This window comes from Amphiura filiformis, chromosome 7 (assembly GCF_039555335.1).
Source record: "Amphiura filiformis chromosome 7, Afil_fr2py, whole genome shotgun sequence".
Classification (NCBI taxonomy): Eukaryota; Metazoa; Echinodermata; class Ophiuroidea; order Amphilepidida; family Amphiuridae; genus Amphiura; species Amphiura filiformis.
Window position 1 is genome coordinate 1,134,523 of NC_092634.1, and position 25,496 is coordinate 1,160,018.

Below are 25,496 nucleotides of genomic sequence, written 5' to 3' on the forward strand. Positions count from 1 at the left end.
AAACCACTGATTAAGGCACTGGTCAAATTTATGTCTATACTAATTTACTCACATGAGCACCATCATGTACACACTCATTCCTCTATCCAGGAACAGGAAGTATAGTTTACATTACAGTAATTTGGGAAGCCTCAGAAGGATTAATGTATTAGACCTATTAGGAAGGGGGCAATTCAGAATAGGGAGAGATTAACTAATGAGTGCTTGTGTACAAGATACAGATCCTCAATGTCATAGACCAATTGGGCTATTTTTGAAGATTTTCACCATAAATGTTGACCAATTCCATGGCCCACGCTGACCATAAAACGCAATCAAGTGAGATGTTGGCCAAGTTTGTGGTGATTTGATTTTGACCGACTCTCTTCAAACTACAAACGTTGACATGCTGCACATGACTGATACCTCTTGTTAAACACAACCTTTAGAACTCTCTGACACGCTTATACTTAGTTGCAATGTGTATTTATTTTAAGATACAGTTTCTATATAAAAATAGATGTATTCTATTTGTGATGCCTTGAAATTATATTTAAATTGGAGCTATCTATCTACATTCTTCTCATCACATATCATTTTAATGGCCGGTCAATATTTACACTTAAGGGAAGGGAACTAAAGAGTTTCGTTCCAGAAACACAAACTTTCAGAATCACAAAATATTTGAGCGAATCCGAGCTGGAAACATGTTTTCCTTCCGTTCGAAAGAAAGTGTGAATCCCCCTTGCCTATGAATTGATCGGTCCCTTACATTTGTCAGCTCTGTGTATCCCGACATGAAAATCATAGGTAGTTAAAAGCGCATTTCGTGATCCACAGCATCCCCCCCCCCACTTTTCTCCAAAAAAAACAAACAGGTGAGATTTTTATTGAGAAATTATAACACATTGTCTATGGAGCAGTGTAATACATATAATCATGCATAACTCGCAAACGCAAAATTGGAATTAACTGAAATTTTAGGAATAAGCTTTTTACGTGGATATCTACTGAAATATGTCATAAAAAGAGGATGATAGGTTCACGAAATACTCCTCTAAGTTACCTTAAAATGACCTTATCTTTTGATTGAAATAACCAATTGGTACGATTCAAAAATCAAAGGATAAAACACTTGAGTTCTGATTCACACAATTAGGTTAAACTTAATCCAAGTATTTCAAGATGCTAGAACAATAGTTGAGTTGGGTGGGTACAGATTTCAACTCGCCCTGTTTTGACGATGGACATTACATAAAAAATAGCATTCAAATGATGGTATATACGATGGATAGCTCCTATTATAGGTTATAATGCCACTTTGAATCTTCAACACCTGAGAAAACTACCGCCACTCCAGATGAAGATCATAAGGTTTAGATTCTAGGGTTAGTTTTGGTGATTACGGTTAGAATTATGAGGTGGTGACCGCTATTCTAAAATTACTCCAATATAGTTATGTTATGTGGGACAGCAATTTTACAAGGGGGGTTAGTGTAACAACACTCCGACACAGTCCATGTCAAGTCACTCCATTAAGTCTGACAATCCCCTGTCTGTATTTTCTGCTGAGCCAGCGGAGAATGATTTATTCCTTGTGGTTCTCATCCGTGATTGCAATCTTCTTTTCTGTACTGGTGGTAGTAAAGACATAGTCCTACTGCGAAATTCGGGAAAATATTCCGGCTCCAATAGTGTCCTTTCCGGGTCATCAGCATCATACTCGTCATCATCATCATCATCATCATCATCACCAAACTTTTCATTCATGGAGTTTTTATTGTTGAGTGCCATGGTAGATTGGAATTTTGTGATTGCTGTACCGGGGTCGTTGAGATATGGTGGAGATTTGATAAGATCACTGCAGCTTTCCGCCATTTTTCTACTCTTTCTATTGGTGCCTGTACATTTCAATTGATGGACATCGGAACGGAGCTGGATGAATTGACACATTAAGAGTTGATCTTGCTTTTTCATTTCACTCTGGTGGAAAAAAGCGAAGAAACGTGCAGTTAGGACAATGTCATAAATTATTTATGCCAACTGTACATTATAAATCTATTTTTAAATGTTTAGGCCTAACTTTTGAGCGATTTTGGTATATCGATGGATGGGTATTCGGAGGAGACCAAATAGTACGCCCAATTGGGTGTATTTGGCAACATAACATTGCCCTTAAAAACACCTAATTTGTTGGTCAAATTTGTGTACTTGTGAAAAATTGGGTGTATACTGATGGGTTGCACAAGGTATAGATAAGTTATAGAGAAAGTAGTATCCAAAAGTATGCGTGGCACATTCCTGTACAAATATTTTGAAAGATACCTCTCCTGATTTTATTTAGCTAACCTTTAGTAACCAAAAGACATCAAAGATTATGTTCATTTTGTTTTAACGACTTCGAAGATTCGTGCAATATTGTGATTGCGAATTACATAAAATAGCTGCGTCGTTCATATTTGTTATAAGTCACTCCAAAAACTGTAAGTCTTTTTCTAAGCCCGGTTTCTAAGTATTTTTCTGATTGCTATATTTGCTGCTTCATTATTGCGATAACCTTGCCCTTGTCCCCAATTGCCAATGACCTGAAATGTGCGAGTGTTTATATTTACGGTAAGTAAATATTTCTGCACATGATGACATTGGGTGAATCTTTGATATAGACTATGTATATTTTGGTAAACTAACCTTCATCGAAGCAGGTGATAATGATGTACACCTATCAGTAAATGACTTCATAAAGGTCAAACTATTACTACAAGCATGACAAGTTCAACTTTGAGCAGATTTTTTGATTATGGGTAAATGGTACAGAATAAAGGAATACCATGGACTAATCATATCTTGCATGTTTTCACGGATACCCATGTGTTTTGGTTTTCATCAAGTTGAATTTCGGTATTCAAACGGTCATTCAAATTACTATTGAAAATTTCGACTATCACCACTTAAAGGCCCATTCAGTGGTCCCAGCGCAAGTGTAAAAAAATTAAAATTGTTTATGAATTACTTTAAAATGAAGGATAAGTCATTCAAATTGTCATTTGATATTTTTGAAATGACAAATTTGGCAAAAAACAAAGAAAACAGCAGTACTGACGAAGTTGAAGTCCGATTCAAATATATGTAGCTAAATTACAGATTCGTGTAATTCGGCTGAACCACTCGCAGGCTATGTTACACATCTATGACAATGACAAAGGTACCAAAATCTGAATTTTGATTATTTTTATGATCGTCCGGATGAGCAAATCACTGAATGGGCCTTTAACTTGGCCACAGTATCGATTTAGGGGCGCTGAACTTGGTCAATGCGGCGCCCCCTTTAATTAGGGCAATTTTGGGTGCTTTTTGTAGGCCTTATATACTCACAATTTCCCTTCTCAGCCATTCCAGTGCGTTTTGTAGTTTATCTTCCCGTTCTTTCCAATTCATAGTGTCGTCTCCTAAAACAGGCACTGGATTCTCTTTCCTCCAATCATCAACCACCAAAACATCATCTATCGATGCACCGGAGGTCTGAAACACACAAATAGAGGGCACAGTGAGTGGATGCATGCTTCTTTTTTGAAGCATAATTAAATACCAGATTTTCCTATGAAAGGGAAGAAACCAAAAAGCTGGATTAAGCCGTATCATGTAAACCATGGAAGTATTCGTTATAAAACTGATCCGTGCTTTCTAATTAATTAAATAATTACACTACTAACTTATCTGTTGCGACAGATGTCAAAAAGATGATAATATTTAATTTGAGCCAGTAGGCCTATAGTCCGACATTTTTGCGTGCGTTTTTCGTTTGCAATTTATTTAGCCTCACCGTTTGTCGCAATGTCAGCCGAAATGTACCGTCGACTAAAACATCGGAACTATCTCTCTACTGACATATTAACTCCATTACTAAATGTGCATTAACCATTTCATAAATCAAGAAGCTTCAAGAGTAAGGTGTGATTTGCCATTAGGCAGCTTTTTATCGACCTAACGAAACAGAAACTACCCTTAACTTTATAACGCCCTTTACTTAGGGCTGATTTCTCAAACCTTGGCTAAAGGCTACCTACACAAATCTTTTGATGGCGAGGTGGAAATCTTTTGATGGCGATAGAAGCCCAAGAATAATATCAAGTTATTTGACTTTATCCAAGTCTTTGTGGGTTGAAGATACTGTTTGAACAAGAAAATACTATGTCTGTTAACATGGTTAATGTTTCCAAAGAAGACGATAAAAAATCGGAACACATCGGATTTGTTTAAAATCTGTTGCATTTGAACACATCGAACGCGTAGTGTAGGTGGTCAGTTTCAAATCTGTCCATCAACCAACAAAACATTTATTTCCTTTTAGCCCAACTTTGTGAAGCTGGTCCACAAGGCATATCTTAAGTGTAATGATAACAATGATTGTGTGCAACTCGGAAATACCAACCAAAATGGGTCAATATCTGAATGCCTTATCAAGACCAATGTCATGAATGTTGTTTTGATATATCCCAATTAAGCTGATCAAAACATGTCAACATTTTTCACTCTAAGGCTTATTTGTTTACGTTGGATCCACTTAGTGTCATAATATTTGTATCTGATGGCCATGACCTTTACCATCTGTTTCCGATAACAGCACATCATAGCTCCCATTGGGCGCCCATTCCTTTTGAAAGGAATTTTTATATACGTTGGGTTTTTTTGGGGGTGTCAGAAAGAAAACATCTGCTATTTAAGTAATGTCCTTTTTATGGCGATGTCGCATGCACTGAAGGATTTATAAAAAACGACAAGTCGAACGTTTGTCATTTTGTTAGATATGTCCAAACAAACAGGTTTTTATCTGTATATAACATGGACTTTTTCGGGAAAATGGGTTCGATGTCAAGGTAAAAGATAGATTTTAACCTACTAAAATTGAGAACATTTTTAGACTTTTAGATATATGAAGAGCTCAGTGTTTCAAAACCCCTTACATCCACTTTTGGGTGAAATTGAGTTATTGACATGACATTATAGTGTGGGTAAAAATACACATTTTGGTGGTTGTTTGACCTTCATACCACTTTCCCTTCCGGAGATATGGTATATTTCCCGTTTGAGAAATCTTTGGGAATTTCCGGAAATCTGAACATAAAATGAATATAGAATTGTTTTGTTTTAATTTTTTGATGTATACTAGTAGCATGGAATGTTCTTTACCTACTAAAACCAAAGGGAACTGTTTTTGGGTCACTATTTTTGAAAAAAAAAAAATTAATTAACAAAAGATGTAGCTTCGGAAATACTCCAAAAATGTCATTTTCCCGAATTTAATTACAAATTCATAATTTAACAAGTAAATGAGATATTTCAATTTTTCTTTTTGATTTTGAAAGCATTAGTCAAGTTACATAAAGTAGTGCAAACAAATGGGCTCAAATATGATTGCAACGGTGATTTCTAGAAAAGGGGTAAATTAGTTTTGTTGCAAAAGCCCTTATACATCCACAAAAGGCGCGATATAAAAGATATAATAAAATAAATAGGAAGGCTTCAAAATTGTACCAAACCTATTCTTTTAGTTTCTACTCATCAACACTTTATCCAAACCCAAATTGAATCAAATCGAACCAGGGGTGAATACTTGCACAATTAAAAAAAAGCTGTTTTTCTCAAAAAGTCAAAAGTGGATGTAAGGGGTTTTGCAACAAAGCTCTTCATATATAAAATCATGATAATTTATCAAAATCTGGTTTTATTGTTAAAACTGTTCCCATAATGAATGACCTACAGTTACTGGTACATCATATAGTCCGTCGAGAGCGACTACGAGTGCAATAGCGTGAAAATTCATTCCGTAGTCTGTCGTGAAATGAACTCGTTACTCGTGGTCCTTCTCGACGGACTAGTACATTTGACAGTGCGTGCGTATTTTACACAAATATAGAAAAGAAAACAATTATCATAGTTGATTGAACTTGTTTAAGCGGAAGTATCAGTATAATATTTGTTTAATATATCTCCCCTGTACTGTATACCATGTACACAGTAAAGGATTCTTTATGTCTATTTAATCATATGAAAATTCCCATTTTTGAGTTTTTTAAAACCAAATTGAGCTTAATTCACCGTGAAAGCACGCAGACATTGGTAAATAAAGTTAAACTAACGAAGAATATTTCACAAGCATTGAAATGTTTGTCATTTTGAATTAATGTTTGCGGAACTTGGTAATCAGTCAAAGTATAGTAAAAATACCACAAAAAGATTTTTATATCTTGTGATTAATTCGATTATTAAGTATACGTGTTGTGTGTGGCGTGTTTGGTTACCATTTCGGCAAAGAGCCAAAATATAGAGCTATAGAAATAAAGAAAACTCCAATGAACATGATGAATCACATTCCAACGTATTGTCAAATGTTTAATTTTGATCCAAGTTCATTTAAACGTATACTGCTCAGTTTGTGCATTAAACCAAATAACCAAACGAGACAAGACAAGATCAAAAAACGAACAAACAAAAATATAAATTACAAATGTATGGTTATTTCAGTGATGAATTCCTGTGGACTGCAAATCAAATCAAACGACAGTGCCACAAAAATCTTCAGCTCTCTCACATTTCATAATGTGCTTAATTTTGGGGAATCCAAAAATTGAAACCGTAAATTATTTTATAATATATCATGATGATAACAGAAAATGCGAGCACAATCAGCAGGAGTGTTGAACGTGTTCATATTTTCTTTTCTATTACGTATTCCCTGTATTGGAAAGGTGTGCCCAAAAGCGCTTTCCTTGTTTTTGACCTGTCCAAAATGTAGGGCCTTATATTGCCCGACCCCCATGCAGGCCTACCCGTGACTTCTCTCTAGTCCGAAGGGTCGCTAGTCCGAAAACCACATTAAGTTCGCTAATCCGAAAGTTCGAAAGTTAGGGTTGGGGTTTAGGGTTATAGGTTAGGTTTAGGTTTAGGGTTAAGGTTATAGGGTTAGCGAGCCTTATACTATATTCGGACTAGAAACCTTATTTATTATTCGGACTAGCGAACTCTCGGACTAGAGTACCCGATATTAGGACTAGCGAACCTTTTTCAGAATTCGGACTAGCGAATGGTAAATTACGTGTTCGGACTAGCGAACCTTCAGACTAAGGAGCCTTCAGACTAGTGAACCTACGGACTAGAGAGTTGTCGCCGGCCTACCCACTCCCCTTCCACATTCACAGGGTACACATAATTTTTTTTAAAGAATTTTGGGTATATTATCACAACCAATATAGGGCTTTAATGAAAAGTCGATTTCTTAAATGACACCGACTTTTATTTTAGGACTATTGTAATTTTACAAGTTCATAGTTCAAAGAGCATATTAATCAAAATTTTCATATTAGAGAATTAGAATATTGCCAGAAATGAGTGTTTTGAAAGCATAAAAGTTCATAATATACAATATAAATTCTTATTTACAGGATTGTGCCTATTACAGCCCATCGGCATGCAGTGATAGGGATATTTTAAGTGTTTTTCAATATTTGGAAATAATGTATGTTCAAAATGTTAACCAACATTACGAATGTTTAAAATTTAGTGTTTCAGGGATGTCAGTGGCCTGAAGTGATTTTGCAGGAAAAGTCTGAAAAAGCGCACGAATTTGGGCTATTAAGCCTCAAACGGGCTGAAAATAAACAAAAAGTGCGGAAATTTTGAGTAATAAAAAGTGGGAAATCAGGCAATTGCCTGAAAACTGGCATATCTGGTGTTTTAACATTGGTGAAAAAAAAATCTTTAAATGTATTTACAAATTATAGCAAAGACAAATTGTTGGAAAGAAGTGCCTCTTACCTTTTGTGAAGTTTCCCCCTCGTCCACATATCCGTTATCAGTCACGGCACCCCATTCGGACGACGCAGCCGACGCCAGATGCGAACTATTCTCCCGTTGTCGCACCATAGTCGTATCCTCAGTAAATCGCACACTCGCTTTACGATGTTTCCGCGGCCACGTACTATGGCTTAAATCATCTGCTGCATCCACACGGGACAGGATTGGAGATATCGGTGAGGGGGAACTTGGCAACTGTTCATCAGAACTGTCTCCAAAAATATCCTCCGATGAATCAGCACCTTGAAGATTCTCATTGGTTGATTCGCAATTAATAGGTTCCACGACAGGCCTGCGACTGGCCTCGACTGCGTATGACTGATCCACACTTGATGTCACTGAGTTGACAGTGGATTTGACATATTCACCTTGTATGTCATTCGCTTCAATGGTTAAGGCACTAAAACTTTTCTTACGCACGCTGACTACGTTCATTAGCGCTATTTCCCTTAATTCAGCGGTAACGGGATCCATGATGGGAAAAATGTGTCATTCAATCATGTCAATGAGTGGGAAAACTTTCAAAAATGAATAAAATACTTCCAAAGTTTTACTTGAGGGAAGTGCAGCTGATGATTATTCAATACTACATAGGCCTAATATAGAATACTGTAGGCCTGCCGATGGTTTGAGCCCAACTTGAGCGGAATTGGTAGGCATGGCAAGGAAATGGTCCGGATGTGATTACAAAAACTTGAAAGGATTTGGTTTCATAGTGCACTTTACTACTAAACTGGTTTTTGACTATCCTAAATGAAAAGGTAAAGATATATAGGCCTACAATTCAGAAAATAGGATTTGTTTTGTGTTGTGTGTTTTTTCTGCTTTAGGCACTGGCCCCAGGGGCGCAAACTGCCTTATAACACTTACAAAAAACAAAATTTGATGAATGCACATGAGGAAAATAAAAATAGATGAATTTCGTTTTATCATCGTAAGGCAAAAAGTACACCAAAATCAAAGAATACCAAAACGTTCCGGACTAGATAGACTAGGTTATAGGTTCAAATCCTGTCAAGGGGATGAGTTTTTCTTTCAATTACTTGGCAAGCTCAGAAGAACGAAAATCATATTGTGATCTAAATAACAAAAATTATGCTGCATCCAACAACAGGATCACGACAAAATCGGTCTGGGGAGATTTAGCCAAAAATTCATATTTTTGGTCAACTTGAATTTTAAAAAATTAAGCCAATATCCAAAACAATGCAACCGTGTTCCCTGGAGTAGATTAACAAAAACCACACAAGACAATTTTTTTTATTTTTTATAATTTGTAAATTTATTATAAATGATCAATTGAGGAGTCATTCGCGTAGAAATGCATATTTACAAATTGCGTATATAAGAAGGAACCTAAAGTGTTCATATAGTACAAAATCGATCAAGGGTTTCTTCCTTGTGGCACCCCAAATACGAGGCGAGTTGATTTCTGGAAATGTACAAAAAATTAATATGTACACCTCTGTGATCTGTTTCGTGTTAATAAATCGACGGAATGCATGGAGATGACAAACCGGTCACTTTTGTCATGACCATGTGCAGAATATACAGGGTGTATCAAAATTATTGTTACCCATCAGTTTTCAGTGATTATAGACAAGATAACCACAACAAAATGCAACATAGGAGCTACCTTATTTACAGCTAAATGTTATAAAAGATCATAAAACTACTAAGGCATGGGTATTTCAAGATGATATAAGTTGAATATTGAAGAACAGGCTTGTTAATAAACACCAAAAACTGGTAGGTATATACCAAACATTTTGACAGCCTGTAGACACGATGGCCAAACCAGGGACGTAGACACACTAAAATTGGCTGATTCTACACGATTTTCTTCAAAATTAGGGGTCGTTAAGAATTGCTATATACAATACTGTTAATCTGACACAATTACATTTGTTCGCAGTTCTTAGTCACCAGCATCTTTCCTGACACTTTCAAACTCTTAAAGCTCTTTCAAACTGATCAACCATACACTTGAGCAGAACGGAACAGAAAAACAACGTTTACGGAACTAAATGAACGTTCTGAATCTTCTGATCATTATGAGCTTGCAAAAACAAAACAAAAAAAACGCCCTATTGAAATGTTGATCTCATTCGATTTTGATCTCGAAGATTTTAACGCAGGTGTTATCGGCGACTGCCAGTTTCTTCTCATCTTTGGATAGAGCCACACCCCATGGCTGCGTCACGTCGTTGGTGTTGCAGCCCATATACTCCCCATCCTCAAGGTCATACTGGTAGACCCCTACTCGTCCCTGATAATTGGCGATGAAGACATCCCCATACTTGCTACAGCAAATTCCAGTTGGATTCCAAGCTGCTTTATCAACCCCATCTGGCGGATTGAAGGTGATGAGAACTTTGCCGGTGCGATCTATGACGTGTACAACTCTCTCTTCATATGAACTGATGATAATGTTATCTGCTGGTGTAGCAGAAATAAACCAAGGCTTTATCGGGACGTACATGCTAGTGATGTGCGTGCCATCTGGCTTCATGATGCTGACGTACTTCTTCGTGACATTGCCTACAATCAGATTGCTATCTTTGTCTATGGCAAGTCCTTGGACTGTCGAGTCATCGGCATCTGAGGCGACGTTATTAGGAGACAGTGTACTGTAGCGATTCACGTATGTCCCGTCTCCCTGGTATTGCTTTACGTGTTGTGTATCATCAGTGCCGAAAATGCGTCCGTTTGGATGAAGTACAACACACCATGGAGATGTTTCATTGCCGCCACCGGTATTCCCAGATTCTGTATTGATCTTTGACGATAGCTCTCCTTCGGTTGAATACACGTGGTAGTAAAATTCTGGATTGGCAGAATTATTAGCGACCATAATGGACCCAGTCTCTGTACAGACGATACCTCGACCATTCACCAAATTGCCAAACTCTTTCACTTCATTCATCTCCATTAACGAAGGATCCAACTCAAGAAGTGCATTCATCAGCGGCAAATCAGGCTCGATCGTTCTAAACCTGACCATGCCCAGTTTCGGTGCGGGAGTTTCCAGTTTTTGCTCACTTAATTCCTTCAGCGAACTCGTGACACTGGCATACACAGCAGCGATCTCATACTCGGTTCCTTTCTGAGTGACATCTGTCGCGATCATTCTTGATGTGGAAAGCCGCGACCGGTCATTCTTCAGCTTCGTTAAGTTCTTCCGCAAGATTGCCCTTTTCTGTTCTTCATACTGCTGTAGCTTATCTGTGGATTCTGTGTACGTTTTCTCCAAATTCTCGAGGAATTGTTCTTTAATATACTCTTTGATCTCGTCGATACCATCCAGTGCTTCCGCGGAAGCCGCTTTCAGTTGCTGTTCTAGGTCTTCATTTAAAGCTATCAATTCGTCAACTTCGGTTGCCACCTGCGCTGACTCCGTCTCAAGCTCCAGAATCTTCTTACTTCTTTCAGCAGCAGCGGTGTCTAATTCAGCTTGTTTGTGGTCAGGATGACGATGGGCAATCACGGCGCATTTACTGCATATTGGAACATCACACGTCTCACAGTAGAACATAAGGACCTCACCCTTGTGCTTCTGACATGTATTTTGATCTGGTAGAGATAGGGGTACCTTTTCCGACCGCAGTTCATCTAAGGTAAACAAGGGATGACGTTTGAGTGATCTCATTATTTTATGCATGTTGGTGCACCTTTCACACAGGTAATCGTCACACACGAAGCATCGTGTTACTGCTTGCAGAGCGCGAAGATTTTCTGTACTATCTGAAGAACCTGAAATGAAAATAAATTAGTAGAGAGGAGCGTTAGGCCTCTATGCGTCGTTATTGATTAAGGATTGGGCGGTGAAATTAAGCGAGGGGGGAGGTGCCCCAACTACCGGGACAAAGTTCACCAACATGTCCAAATGTTCAAGTTGTAATGTGAATCTTTCTTTAGCCCGGTTTAGGCCAAAATTGTCCAAATTTGGGCCCATTTTAACCTTAAATTGCTCATTTCAGAGTAAGTAAGTAAGTAAGTAAGTAAGCAAGCAAGCAAGCAAGCAAGCAAGCAAAATCTTTAAAATTGTGTTACATAACGTACTTTCAGCTGCTGTTCCATCGCAGGCAGTGCATTGTATTCCAGCATCTTCATCAGCAAGCTTCTCTCGCATCAGTCTCTCATTTCTTTGCCTAGATACAAAGGCAATTACATCCAAATCAGCGACACCACCAGGAGGGAGTTTGGTCTCCGTGCTGCATGTCGGACAAGATAATGATGTCACTCCTTCCCCCGCAGACTCAATATGTTGTTGTAAACACTTGAGACAGAAAGAGTGCAGGCAGGATAATGTTCTTGGATCTTGAAGTAAATTACGGCAAATGCCGCAATGGACAAGATCTTCAGTTTCAACTGATGAATCTGTTGGAGTTATTGACGCTTCTGTTTCTGGCATCATTGATGCCGCCATTTTGAGAAAAAAGCACAAAACCGTTATCAGCTTATATGTTGTATATCAACGATTGCTGTGTTATAAAAGAACTGAAACACAAAGAAGTCCAAAGGGTAACCCGAGGGTAAAACTAACCAATCATGAAAGCGCTTGATATGGCATTTTATCAAGTATACACTGTAAAAATGGTGTGTTGGCAAAATTATTGTATTCATGTCTTGCAAATAAACATGTCTTAAACAATAAGAAACATTAATAAATATTTGGCTGAAGACACATAGGCCAATTGGGACACATCTGAGACACGTCTTCAGCAAATACGTGTCATGCCAGAAGACACAAACTCAAGACATGTCTCAAAATACACACGTCTTACATTTTAGATATGTCTTGCATGTAGACATTTGTTTGCGAAACATGTCTTGCATAGTGACATTTCTTTGTGAGGCTTTTCTTGCATAGAGACGCAAATATGTGTCTAATACCATACTTACTGGAGACGTGTCTCAAAACTGGTTTCACCGGACATGTCTTAGCCTGTGTCTTCAGCCAAATATTTTTTTTATTGTTGAAGACATGTTTGTTGGCAAGACATGTCTTAAAGAGAACGACAAGACACTCTTTTTACATTGTAGCACCATATTTGGTATAGTTCAAAATGATGTCATTCAAATTACTAATTGCAATGTTGAGAAAGCCTTAACTGAAATGTAGTGATAAACTTGATGACCTATTAATTTACTTTTGGCCGATAGTTAACTATATCGGATTGATCGTATCACTGCTTAAACATGTCAAACACGATATTTCTGCAACATTTTAAAGGGGCTTTTACAGGAGCTTTTTTAAAAGCATTGCTAAACAATAACATGATGCCTTGATCCTGATGACATGATATGCCGACATTTCAGAAATTTGTAATTGTAGCCCAATTTTGATCATTTTTTCCAAGATCTTGGAATAGATTCAACCGGATTGTTATCATGGTTATGTCAAATTACCTTCAACTACTCACTGTTAGACAAGAAATTTAATAGGCTATTTTTTATCAAGTGAAGCAGATCCTAACTACATGTATTATAAATTATGGAAATCCCTTTTTTCTGTGATAAAAGTGTGCGTGTCGGGGGAGGCTCTCAATTCGATCATTCACCTTAACATGTTTAATTAGTTGCAGGGTAAAGAATGACTGCACTTTGGAATTTATATACTGATACCAATAGCACGTAATTCACATTATAAATCTTTGAACTTCGGTAGATAAGACCTGGTGGATAATGAAGTGACAAAATTACCTCACCATAAAATTGTAGTGTAATGCAATTCGAAGTGGTTAGGAGAGGGTGGGTGTGTTAGCTCGTATAAATAAGTATTTCCAAAATGTGGTCACTCAAATTGGAACAGAAATGAGCACTCCCTTGATAAGTAAATCTAAATGTGTTTACAGAGTCTTTTCCTATTACATATTGAATTCATGTGCTTTTGCTATCTACTGAAGATAGCTCAAATTTAATGCAATTTAGTTATTTTTTATCTCTAGAACGAAATAGATCAATGTTTTTAGAATTTTGAGTGGTGCTATCTACTAAAGATCAAATGAAAATTTCTGTGTTGCGATTTTTTTTTTGTTGTCTATAATTATGTAGCCTGTGTTTTTTCCTATCTACTGAAGATAACTCAAAATTAGATGGATGTTTTGTCTCAACAAAATAGTTTATTATTTTAAAACCATGTTTGTGGTGCCATCTACTGAAGACAAAGAATATGATGGTAAACGTAAAGATTTTTTAAATGCTTATTTTTCTGTTGCTTAAGGATCTAAAATGAGCATTTATTGCGTTTCGACAGTATTTTTTTTTTTTTTTTTGAGCACCTCAGACCTATCGAATTGCATTCTGAATACGAAGCATGTCTTTCTGATATCAAATAATTTTCATTTTTTGAAAATCACAATATAATACAAATTTTATGACAAATTATAAAAATTAGATATTTTTCAAATTTTTGATATATAACAGTCCTCGAAGTAAATTATATAAATCTAATGACATATTCTTAAAGTGTATGTAGCAGGAGAGGAAAAGCCGACAGTCAATTGAAAATTTTGACCTTTCATATTGAAGATATGGATTATTTTCCCAAAAAGACCTAATTTTTTTGGTGTTTGGGGAAAAAAATCCATATCTTCAATATGAAAGGTCAAAATTTTCAATTGATCGTCGGCTTTTCATCCCACCTACATACACTTTAAGTATAAATCATCAGATATATAAAGTTTACTTCAAGTACTGTTAAATATCAAAAATATCAATTTTTAATGATTTGCCATAAAATGTGTATTAAATTGTGAATTTCAAAAAATCAAAATTATTTGATATCAGAATGACATTCTTCGTATTCAGAATGCAATTCGATATGTCTGATGTGCTCTAATGTCCCACAATAAATACTGTCCAAACGTTCATACCCCAGCCCTTAAAGGCAACAGAAAAATAAGCATTAGCATGAAAGTTCATCTGTCTAGGTAATCCACTATATATAAAATAAGCATCTGCTTGAACTTTCAATTTGATCTTCAGTAGATATAGCACAAGTAGGCCTAAATTGATTCTACAATATCAATCTATAGGGGCCACAAGTTATAAGTTCCCCCTAAATACTTTTTAGAATAAATCGAAAAATATTTGAAGAAATGCAAACATGTAAAAAATTATGGGTAGCCGTATTTGTTTTATACATATGGACCAAATTATAGCGTCACACGTCATTGTGTAAAAAAAGAAACCATTCAAAAGTTGCGGAGTCCATATAGGATTCAACTCTCAAACAATACAGTCAGCCAGGTCTATTCACGTGTTTGTTTAAGATAACCTGACTGCTATGGACTTAGGTGCGACTTTTAAAACGGCCCCTTTTCTTACACAATTAAGGGTAGACGAGGTATTGGTGGTCGAAGCAGCAACCTAAAATTCGATTGGCATTATCTAGATCAATATATTATTGCAAATTAACACCTAGATGTTTTGCAAAAGTTCATTCTACAAATCGTATACTTTGTCAACTTGCTTAATTTATTGTAGTTAATGAGTTATGTACGTTTTACAAAAGTGTTGTTGTTTCAGCTCTCTTTACAACGTAACTCAAGAACCGCAGCACCTATAAAAGTATATCTGTGATATTTTAATTCTTCTACACGCTCGCTATGAATTGAGCAATGCAGTTTTTGCCAAAGCTCACTACCATTGGTAAGATGCTGTGAACTACCAAATCACAACAGTCTAAAATAATTAATAACCTTAAAGGGAGTCTCCGGCAATCATAACATTATGCCTTATATGTTAGAAAAATAATTATCAAGCACGAATCACATGGTTTTATTTAAAACAAACTTATATTGACCATAAAAACGAATAAAAACAGTCGGCTCTCAACACGCGATATTTAAAATTCCCGCGCTGAAATTTTCCAAGTGCAATGATGTAATGGTAATGTGTGCTCAATTGTTGTCAGCCTTTGTAATACTGGGACGTCATTGCACTCGACAATTTCGGCGCCCGGGAATTTCGAATATCGCGTTTTGAGACACGATTTTTTTTATTCGTTTTTATGGTCACTATGAGTTTGTTTTAAATAAAACCACGTGATACGTGCTTGATAATTATTTTTCTTACATATAAGGCATAAAGTTGTGATTGTCGGAGTCGTCCTGTAACCATTGTGATTGAACGCAATGATATGTGAGGCTACAAATTGTTCCACATGTGTAATACAAATAGGGCTATACATACCTTTTTACGTTTTTAAATTTCGTAAAATATTTGTTGACTTATTTTAAAAAGTATTAGGGGGGACTTATAAGTTGTGGACCTTATATCTCACTAAGCAAACATAAATGACAACATCATTTTATTTGAGCTATTATCGATGCATAGAAAAAATCACATGAATTTAAAATAAAACCAAAACAAAATGTTGCAGCACATTTGACATTTTAGTTTGACAATCAGAAGATAGCACCGGTAACATGATTCTGTAAAATATTGATACATCTCGTTCAGCAGATATAGAAATGTAATGGCCTTAAAGTTTGTTCCAGCATCATATCGTATTCCGTTCTTGAGATATTTCAATTTTAATATTCACCATGTAAATCAATGCAGTAGCTTAATAATACCAAAATCTAGCAAATTACGGCATGTCTTGCAACATTTTCTTTAAAATTATGGTAAATTTATGATTTTACTATCTACTGAAGATAGCTTAAATTAAATTAGATTTTACCATCTACTGAAGATAGCTTAAATTAAACTCATGGTGTAATTTTTGCGACTTTATTTTGAAAAAGGTGTCGGCCCTAGTCTGTACGAATAAAACGGATGTGCACATAACGTGTGACCCCACTTCAGATGCCAAAATCTCAATTTTGATAGGGGGAATTGGGTCACTCCCCTTTAACATACTGAATGTAACCATTCTATCAGTCTATGGTGTAACTCAGCATATATCATGCATGTTGACATTCAATAAAAAGAAACATTTGACAACAATGTGTGGTTTCATAATACAAATATACAAATTTATATAATTTTCAACAAAATATGTTACACTTGTCATATTATCTACAATCAATTTAACTTAATCAGGGGTGTACATAACCACTTACATAATGGAACAAATTGGAAAGCTCATATACTTTTGTACAGAGCAGGAACATGCTGAAAATCCCCACTCTTCAAACCCTGCTTAATGCCCCCAGATGTGAACCAGCTGAAAATCTTTTGGTGGACCAGAAAACATGTTGACTAAGATGTACACAAAAATAAAGTTGTGAATAGACTGGACAATAAGAATTTCAACTTCAATGAGACATTTTTGAGTAGAAGTTGGAAACCAACCACCTTGTTGGACATAACTCCTGACAACCATAGGCCGTATGCACACAAATATTATTATATTTTGCAATCTTTAATAGGTCCAGACAGTTTGATATTGGTGCATGTTTAATTTTTTTGCCCTGTATTAATCATGCAGTCATTTTAAGGGCCAAAGAATCAAAATACAACTGAAGAGCTGGCAAATTTGGATTCAGCAAACTGAAGTTGGGTAAAATAATGTAGTTCCTTATTTTTACTTACAATTGCCTCAACTTCTTCATAACATTATATGTGACGTGTCATGTCAAAAGGAGACACTTTTGGGCAGGTTATCAATTTTGAGGTTTTTACATATCTTAAATAAAGAGATATTTTGCTCCACAATGCTGTTTTCCCCAATGAAATCGCACATTCCTAAGCGAAGATATTGAGTTCGAAAGATATGGTATTATGAAATTGGAAATCGAGATATCGTCCTTTAAAAATATTATTGACAATGTTGAGAATAGGGATTACCTTGAAAAATGTCTCAAAAATATCAGATACCAGTTATATTCGGTCTGAAACTATCAGACAATATTTTAAACATTAATAACATCACAAATTCGCAACAAACTGAAATTGTGAAAAAATCCCCGGTCAGATTTTTGGTCATTTCTCAATTTACGATACTGCCCAAAAGTGTCTCCTTTTGACATGACACGTCACATATAACCGAGAGATTTTTCATCTATTCTAACACATAAACCACATATGTTCCCATCCACCACAAACTGGTCGTAAAGTCAGCATTTTCCATTTTGAGATACAATCAAAAACAGTACATGGATTTCGATGTAAAATATATTAGGAATTTGTCCTTTGATGAACCATAACTTCACTTCCAGATGTCCGATGAAGCTGGTTGAGGTGTCATTGTAAAGCTGAAAGTGCATTCTTTCAAAATCTGCAATAAACAGAAAATGATCTAGAGCCGACTTTACTACCACTTTGTGGTTAATGGACATATAACCAATGAGCAGGACTACATGTTTTAAACTTATGTTTTAAGATTCTGTTTTAAACCAGGATACAGTGTACATTCACTTTCTGCAACACAACTACTCAACAATTACATGTGTATAATGAAAGTGCACAAAAGAGGTTCAGTATAAGTTGATTACACTTGAAAACTATGACATGTGACAAATGTAATGAACTATACAAATATTGAATGTTTATGAGTACAATGGTAAGAATATTTTCACGAGGTGAAATATGGACGAGTTGAATGGAACAGTTTATATTCCACCGAATGAAATTATTCTATCCATTGAACGATTAAAAACATTCAATATTTGTTTTATATAACTTGTATATAAATTCTTTTTCTTCCACTTAATGTTGTAAATCAAAATAAATTAAAAATATAAACTAAATGTATTTTAAAAGTGACACCCACACCTATAATTGGCGAGTTCAGGTGGTCACTGCGCCCACTTGCCATGATAGCTGCGTGTGAGTGCAATGGAAAATTGACCATTGCACTTGCATGTGAGTGCAATAGAAAATTGACCATTGCATTTGCGCGGAGTGCAATAGATTTTCCAAAAAATAGCACAAATAATCAATAGTAATTGACCAATCAAATGACTAGAATTTTTGAATGAGTTATATAATTCATTATATTGTGGCAACAACTAATTACAGGGAATATGTAAGTTATAAGGCCTGTACTATTTTTTTGTTGTTCTTTTGCATTTTTATTTTGTAATTTTATAATGAATTGTAGAGTAAATGATACAACAATGAATACATTTGGTTACATTTTTTGCTTTCAATTTTGAAAGATTATACATGGTCAGCAGATTTGGAATGAATACATCATTCCAGTAAATTCCAGCATTCTTTGCATTTGTCACTCCACTCATTGAAATGTGCCTTAGCCACCATGCAACAATAGAGGTTACCCATGTTCTATAAGCTGCATATCCTATAAGCGACTGCTATACCCTGTTTAGGACTTTCAAAAGAAGTACCTGCATGTGCAACCATCACTGTTTCAAAATAGCCCGCCAATGTCATGCAGGTAACTCCGAGGTCGTGCATTGAATTTGTTTGAATGAGGAATACTACGGGAACCAGCGCCTTTTGTTAGAAGTCACACATGAGTAAAGTGGATAACCTCTATGTGTGCATCAGCACAACATATTTAGGTAACATTAGCAACGGCTTCTAGGAATTTCTGACATGGTCTATTCAAGTTGATATACTCGATTATTAAAATATAAATTGGTTAATCATGTATGCATATATTCAAGAACAACAAATCTCAATCATTTCAGGTTTTTTTACCAACTTGAATATATGCTGGTGTTTATGTTGAGCTAACTACTTTATGTTGGTTGTATTAAAAAGGGCATTTCGTGATCCACAACATCATCCCCCCACTTTTCTCAAAAAAAGTTGAGATTTTTATATCACTGGAAACCTCTGGCAACATAATGTTTATGTACAAAATATTTTTTGCAGATTAATTCGTTTAGCAAAGATATCGTGAAATATGAATTTCGTTCTGGTATACCAGAATGAAATTATAACACATTGTCTATGGAGCAGTGTAATACACATAATACTCCTTTAAGTCACTTCTATATTTCCCTTGAAACCAGGGCATATTAACTTATTTGTTGATAAATTTGCCTGTTAGCTAAATTGCAGACATGAAAACCATGACATGAAACCAATGACATAAAACATTGAAACCCCATAAATAAACAAAGTTTTCACCATAATCTGTGAATTTGATGCAGGAATAGGATGAAAACAAAGTGAATCAAAAAAGCTGCAATCCCCCGAAACTTGTCATGCCTGAACCAGTCCCTGCAGTTGACTAAAAAACCCGCCAGTATTTTTAACATACACTGCATATACCAGATATGGCACAAAGCAATCCCTGTGTCCCTGCTCTTGCAGGTGACACAAAATGATACAAAAATGAACTTATAAAAGCCTCAACTTGAATGAAAGTTGTTGTGAGCGGACAAATTCAGGATTAACATTTTACATGATTTAAGTGAAAAATTTGAAATAACAACCAAAACTTTTCCACTCCAAAAGTTACAAATAAGATCAGGTTATGATCCAGTGGACAAGACAGGTTATGCAAATGTTGATATGAAAATCAAAAGCTGAGTGCAGAACATGTCACACCATGACCAAACTGAGTGGATATGATATCGTTATGAATATGGCTGATGACTAAATCAGGATTTGTCTAGTATTTTGAATTAGAGTACAAGGGATCAAGTAAGCGAAAGAGGGCGGCAAACAGGTTTAGCTAATGGTGCAGCGCAGTACGGTCAATGCTGATTGCCTATTCACTAATTGTGTATCATGAATTTAACAAAAAGATGAATCAGGATTAGTCTATTTGCAAAATTCATAACATCTCTATTGTGAACAGAGATGTTAGTAGAGGTTTTAAAGTCTATATTGAAAATCTTTTTCTACTTTCTGAAATTTTACTTATGGCAACAAAACAGTCTATTCTGTATGAGATATGGGCAATTTTGAACTATTTGAAATTCACACATCTGCTATGTAGAATTGCACTGCCATCTCCATTCCTGTTATACCGTATGTACAAGTCAGATGAAAAATGTTGCCCGTTTGATGATAAATTTGAGCTGAAAACTCCAGCAATTTGAGAAATCTGGTTTAGTTTGGGCTAAACCTGCTGAATTTGGTCAGTGTGTTTGGTTTTTGAATGATGAAAAAAAAACCCAATGTGATAGATATCTGTGCCCATCTCATAAGAACAGCTTTTACAGCTAAATAACCCATGTTCACTTGATGGTTTATGTGTTTGTAAAACCAGACATACCATCACAGGTAGAAGATTAGGCTACATAAAATACAATAGTGACAAGAAAATTGATTGAGATTGAAAATTTGAAGTAAAATACTACGAGTCAAAGATTGTGGATTATAATACACATAATGCTGGTTACTAATTTGAGATGAGACACACTATAGGCACATGGATTCCACAAACCCAAATGGAAATCAACAGCACAACTTGAATTCCAACAACAAGGACAAGAAATGTTGGGTGTAAATTTGCGACTTTATGATTCACCCCAACAGTTCGGAGAAACAATTATTCCAAAAAGTAACAAATTTCATGTTTCCTTTCATAGGGTTCAGTCAATCATACACAAATTCCACCTGTGCCTTTCATAGAGGCACTGCAGAATTCATGTTTGAGTAGCATAATTTTTCCCTCTAAGTCCACTGATATTGACTTCTCTTGGGAGATTATGTCCTACTCATGTTTACCAACCTACATGTAGCAGTGTGTGTCTTGTTAGAGCAGATTGTAAAACCTGCAGTTTCATTACAAATGAATGCACTTTTGCCCACTGTCAGAATAAATATAACTTGTTGTAGTTTGCAGGTCATTTCAAATCAGTGAATCAAATTGTTGGATACAGGCAACAAATTTAGAACAGCGAACTGCCCCAGGAATAGGAATGTATGGGAGATCTGCCAAGGTATAACTCTCCATATACTCTTCAGTGAAGAACCAAAATCAAACAATAACATTTTTGGTGTCTTAACATAACAGTTATAATGGTTTACACAAACAGTGCTTAGTAGGAGCTATCAGCACAATACCTTTAGATCATAAATGACTACATTTCCCTGATACATGGCAATACTATTCCAAGGTACACTAGGCCCTTTTGAATTTTTCTTGAAATGAGCACCACACAAACATGGCAGTCTGATTAAGCCAAGTAGTAGATTAAGGTAGTATTACATACCAATGGTTGTGGCTATTTCATAGCATAGGTTCAGCACTGCAAGTCAGTAAGTGCCTGGCAGGTTAACACTGTATTAAAGCTACAGCAATTATGATACTACTGTTTGTTGTAGCATTAATATACTAAATAAGATATTATATTCATGGTTGTAGTAAGTATCCTTTATATGAATATCACACCAATGCTATGCATATAACATAACTTCATATGGTTAAATAAAATGAAAAACTACTGGTTATTTGGACTATAGGTACCAGCTGTCTAATAGTAACTGTCACATTTGATGTCTTGTCTTGTTACTTCATGGGTTGGGTCGTCCAAGTTTGTTCTGCAAAAAAACAAAAGAAAAAAAAAACAAGATTAAGTTCATTGCTGGATCTCGTCTAATTTGTCTTGCTAGTATGAATAAGCCTATAGTTCTATAGTTCTGATTTTGAATTTTGGTCATCCCATGATGCAAGCATGTAAGAGAGAACAAAATAACACATTGAATGTGCATAAGATAACTTGTGTATTGAAAAGTACAATGGACCTTATCTATATTCTGCTGGCATCATTTACGGCCCCTTTGTGGTGGTGGATGGTCACATATATTAAAGCCTTAACATGCAGGATGTGCGATGGTTTTCAAAGTTGATTTCCCCATATGCATCCCAATTTGCTTGGTCACATCACACAATGCTAAGAAAACCTTATATGTAAAACTAGTGATCATCTATTACGGGCTCAATTTGAGGTATCCAGTATCAGTGGCAAAGAACGCCTTGTTTTTGATATTGATCTGAATGAGATCATCTATGAGCTCAAAATCAGCTAGGCTTGTTTTGAGGTATCCACCTGATATGTCAAATGTTTGCTATGTTAAAAACATGGCTTGCTATGTCGAATATGAAATAAGGTTTGCCAGGGTTAGGATTAGGGGTAGTGTTAGAGTTAAGATTCAACATAGCAAGCCTTATTTCATACTAGACATATTTTCACATCCAACCTTTAACATAGCAGGCTGTAACCTTTTTGAGTTTGGCCTATTAAATGCCTCACTTACAATTCAAATTACGTTGACTATTGATTGCCTAGCTTATAAGCAATATCATCTGATGCATTCAAACTAGTAAATGACCAATATGTCATCCTCACACAGCCCAGGTATTTGGAGAGGATGGTCATTGCATAGAAATGTTATCGTTCATTTCCAAAACTGTTAGTCAACACAATCCAAGCCAAAACACAATCAAGAACAAACAACTGTTCTCACCGTATGTGCCAGACTCTTCGTACTGTGGCTGTGCATGTTGGTACTTTTGTGCCAACTGGCGTCTGAGAACAGACTCCAGGGCGGCGTTTCATAAAGAATTACACTTAAGTTTAAACTTAAATCAAGTCCCGTTAAAATTAAACTTACGCTAAGTTTAATTTTAACTGGGCGTTTCATAAAATTAGACTTAAGCCAAGGTTAATTTCAACCAATCAATTAGCTAAATTGTAGTAACGAGACTAATTTTTGATGCATCTGTGACGTCATTTTGACAGAGGGTTTTTCAACTTTCTAAAATCTGCCGGTTTTCCCCGCTTAGAAAATTTTCGTGGTAAGTATTTCCTGAATATTTCATAAAATGTACTTTCTTTTCAACATAAATCTCAAGAATATTTAAGAATTAGTCACTTAGTATGCATTGAGGCGCTATTTGATAAATAAGAATCTTACTTTGTGTGATTATTTTGCCATTTTTCGGTTCGATTTTTGGTGAAAATTCTTCAATGGGGTTTCCTATGCTATACCATTGTGTACATTAGCAACACGGCGTGATTCATCGAAGCCAAACGATGAACTGGTAAATTTAGTATGAATTCATCGTAGTTGTGAGCATATTATATACGTATAACAGCTTATCTCTCACAGTAAAATAGTCTTCATTTTTACGACAGTATTGCATGTCTTGTTGACAACTTTTGTACACTACAGTACACGACCAAACAAGCATGACAAGTACATGATTGTAGTATAATGAGTAAGCTTTTATACAAGTACCGGTACATGACATGTGTAGTATATAGCCTTGTTGTACGACAGTGTTGGTTGAAACTGTTGAATATTATCTTGTTCTATCTAGTATAGTTCCAGTAACTGTAACTCGGCATACGTGCCGTTGATGTCATTAGGTTTATGATAAAGACTGAAGTCTTGCTGGCAGGACTAGTTGTAGCACAGGGTAGCACAGACTACAGACAACAGTCAGAGAGTACAACTAGTAAAAAGTAAGCTTAATTTCCAGAAAACCAGCAAACGTCATATGTCAAATGTCATTATACTCTAAAACATGTTTACACACGCCTTGCTCAAGAACTATAGGTTTGAATTTGCACACGATAGATACGCATTCGATGCTAGAGTGCGTTGCTATCATTTTTCGGTCTGACTGATGTGCAACAGAGGTTATAAATTTATTCTGTTTTAAATGTGGAAATTTGGATGAAAGATTTTGCTGAAGTGTAATTATAGCAATATTTTTGATGCAATCGCCTGTCGTGATAGGCTGCCACTGAACTTCCGTTGATTTACATGGTGTCATGCTTCAGCGAATCCGACTAGATTTTGAATGGTCTAGCCTAGAATGTGAAGCTATCAGTGAGCAAATTCTTGGCTAGACTTCTCGAGCAATTATTTAACACATGCCTTGGCATTTGTAGCCATATTCATCATATTGTAATATTTATATAAAATAGATTAACACTCCGATTCAGTTACGATTGTCTTGTTGCCAATTTAGTACAGACTACAGAGAGTGTAAATATCAAGTAGAAGCTTAATTTCCAGAAAACCAGCAAACGTCATAATGTCAAATGTCATTATACTCTAAAACATGTTTACACACGCCTTGGCATTTGTAGCCATATTAATTTTAGTAAAGTGAAGACAATATACCAGCGCCAAAGCGTGTTTATACTCAGGACTTCCTTCCTGATACATGCTTGCCTCAACAGTTTGAGTATAGTTGCACGTGCAAGATCCTGGAACCTAGGATAGTTGAGTGTATCGTATCACGGTACGATCATTTGATGTGTGTGTTTAACCCTCCCCTCCCCCACATTACTGTGTTATGAACATCGCTGTACGGTACGTGTTCGACCAATATATTTCCATCGTTAGGGTCAGTAATTTGCAATCAAGTGCGAGAATCCTTTTGGATCGATTCTCCCAGTGGAATTTTGCAGTTATCTCACCACATAAAAACTTTGCATGATAAACTGAAATATTCAATTTTGTTGACGATCATCGAATCTTTGCGAGACAATGGATTCTCGGATTCTCGCCAATTCTCACCGGATTCTTACCGAATTTATGACATGTGGGAGGGCGAGTTAGCGCAGCGGTAGTTCCTCGCTTTGCACCACTGAGGTCCCGGTTCAAGCCGGCACGCCCAGGACTCATGTGCATTTGCTTTATCCCGATCCATGCTCGCTCTAGCAGGTTTTCTCCGGGATCTCCGGTTTCCTCCTGCTTTCAAAATCGGCGATTAGTTGTTTCGTTATCAAAAACTTCCTTCACCCAATGGAATTTGGGGAGCTGCAGAA

General features: G+C 36.1%; 3 protein-coding genes across 3 annotated transcripts in view; all 3 read right to left on the reverse strand.

Moving 5' to 3' along the window:
- Positions 1–938: 938 nt before the first annotated feature.
- LOC140156607 (uncharacterized) lies at positions 939–8,407 on the reverse strand. Its single transcript, XM_072179545.1, has 3 exons — positions 7,792–8,407; positions 3,352–3,498; positions 939–1,962 (listed from the first exon to the last, which is right to left on the reverse strand). The coding sequence occupies exons 1-3, from the start codon at positions 8,302–8,304 to the stop codon at positions 1,507–1,509; spliced, it is 1,116 nt and encodes a 371-aa protein (XP_072035646.1). The 5' UTR covers positions 8,305–8,407; the 3' UTR covers positions 939–1,506.
- A 732-nt stretch (positions 8,408–9,139) lies between these two features.
- LOC140156541 (uncharacterized) lies at positions 9,140–12,259 on the reverse strand. Its single transcript, XM_072179481.1, has 2 exons — positions 11,893–12,259; positions 9,140–11,583 (listed from the first exon to the last, which is right to left on the reverse strand). The coding sequence occupies exons 1-2, from the start codon at positions 12,257–12,259 to the stop codon at positions 9,935–9,937; spliced, it is 2,016 nt and encodes a 671-aa protein (XP_072035582.1). The 3' UTR covers positions 9,140–9,934.
- Positions 12,260–19,973: 7,714 nt separating this feature from the next.
- Positions 19,974–25,496, reverse strand: part of LOC140156608 (dual specificity protein kinase TTK-like) — a 71,871-nt gene continuing 66,348 nt past the window's right edge. Inside the window, exon 19 of the mRNA XM_072179546.1 lies at positions 19,974–22,251. Within this exon, the coding sequence (XP_072035647.1) occupies positions 22,225–22,251 (27 nt within the window). The 3' untranslated portion in view covers positions 19,974–22,224. The remainder of the gene's footprint in view (positions 22,252–25,496) is intronic.

Coding starts and splice junctions, on each gene's coding strand:
- LOC140156541 (XM_072179481.1), bottom strand. CDS start 12,259: ATGGCGGCATCAATGATGCCAGAAACAGAAGCGTCAATAACTCCAACA. Junction 11,584..11,892: donor CGATGGAACAGCAGCTGAAA/GTACGTTATGTA, acceptor TTTTCATTTCAG/GTTCTTCAGATAGTACAGAA.
- LOC140156607 (XM_072179545.1), bottom strand. CDS start 8,304: ATGGATCCCGTTACCGCTGAATTAAGGGAAATAGCGCTAATGAACGTA. Junction 3,499..7,791: donor AGGGGGAAACTTCACAAAAG/GTAAGAGGCACT, acceptor TGTGTGTTTCAG/ACCTCCGGTGCATCGATAGA. Junction 1,963..3,351: donor AATGGCTGAGAAGGGAAATT/GTGAGTATATAA, acceptor TTTTTCCACCAG/AGTGAAATGAAAAAGCAAGA.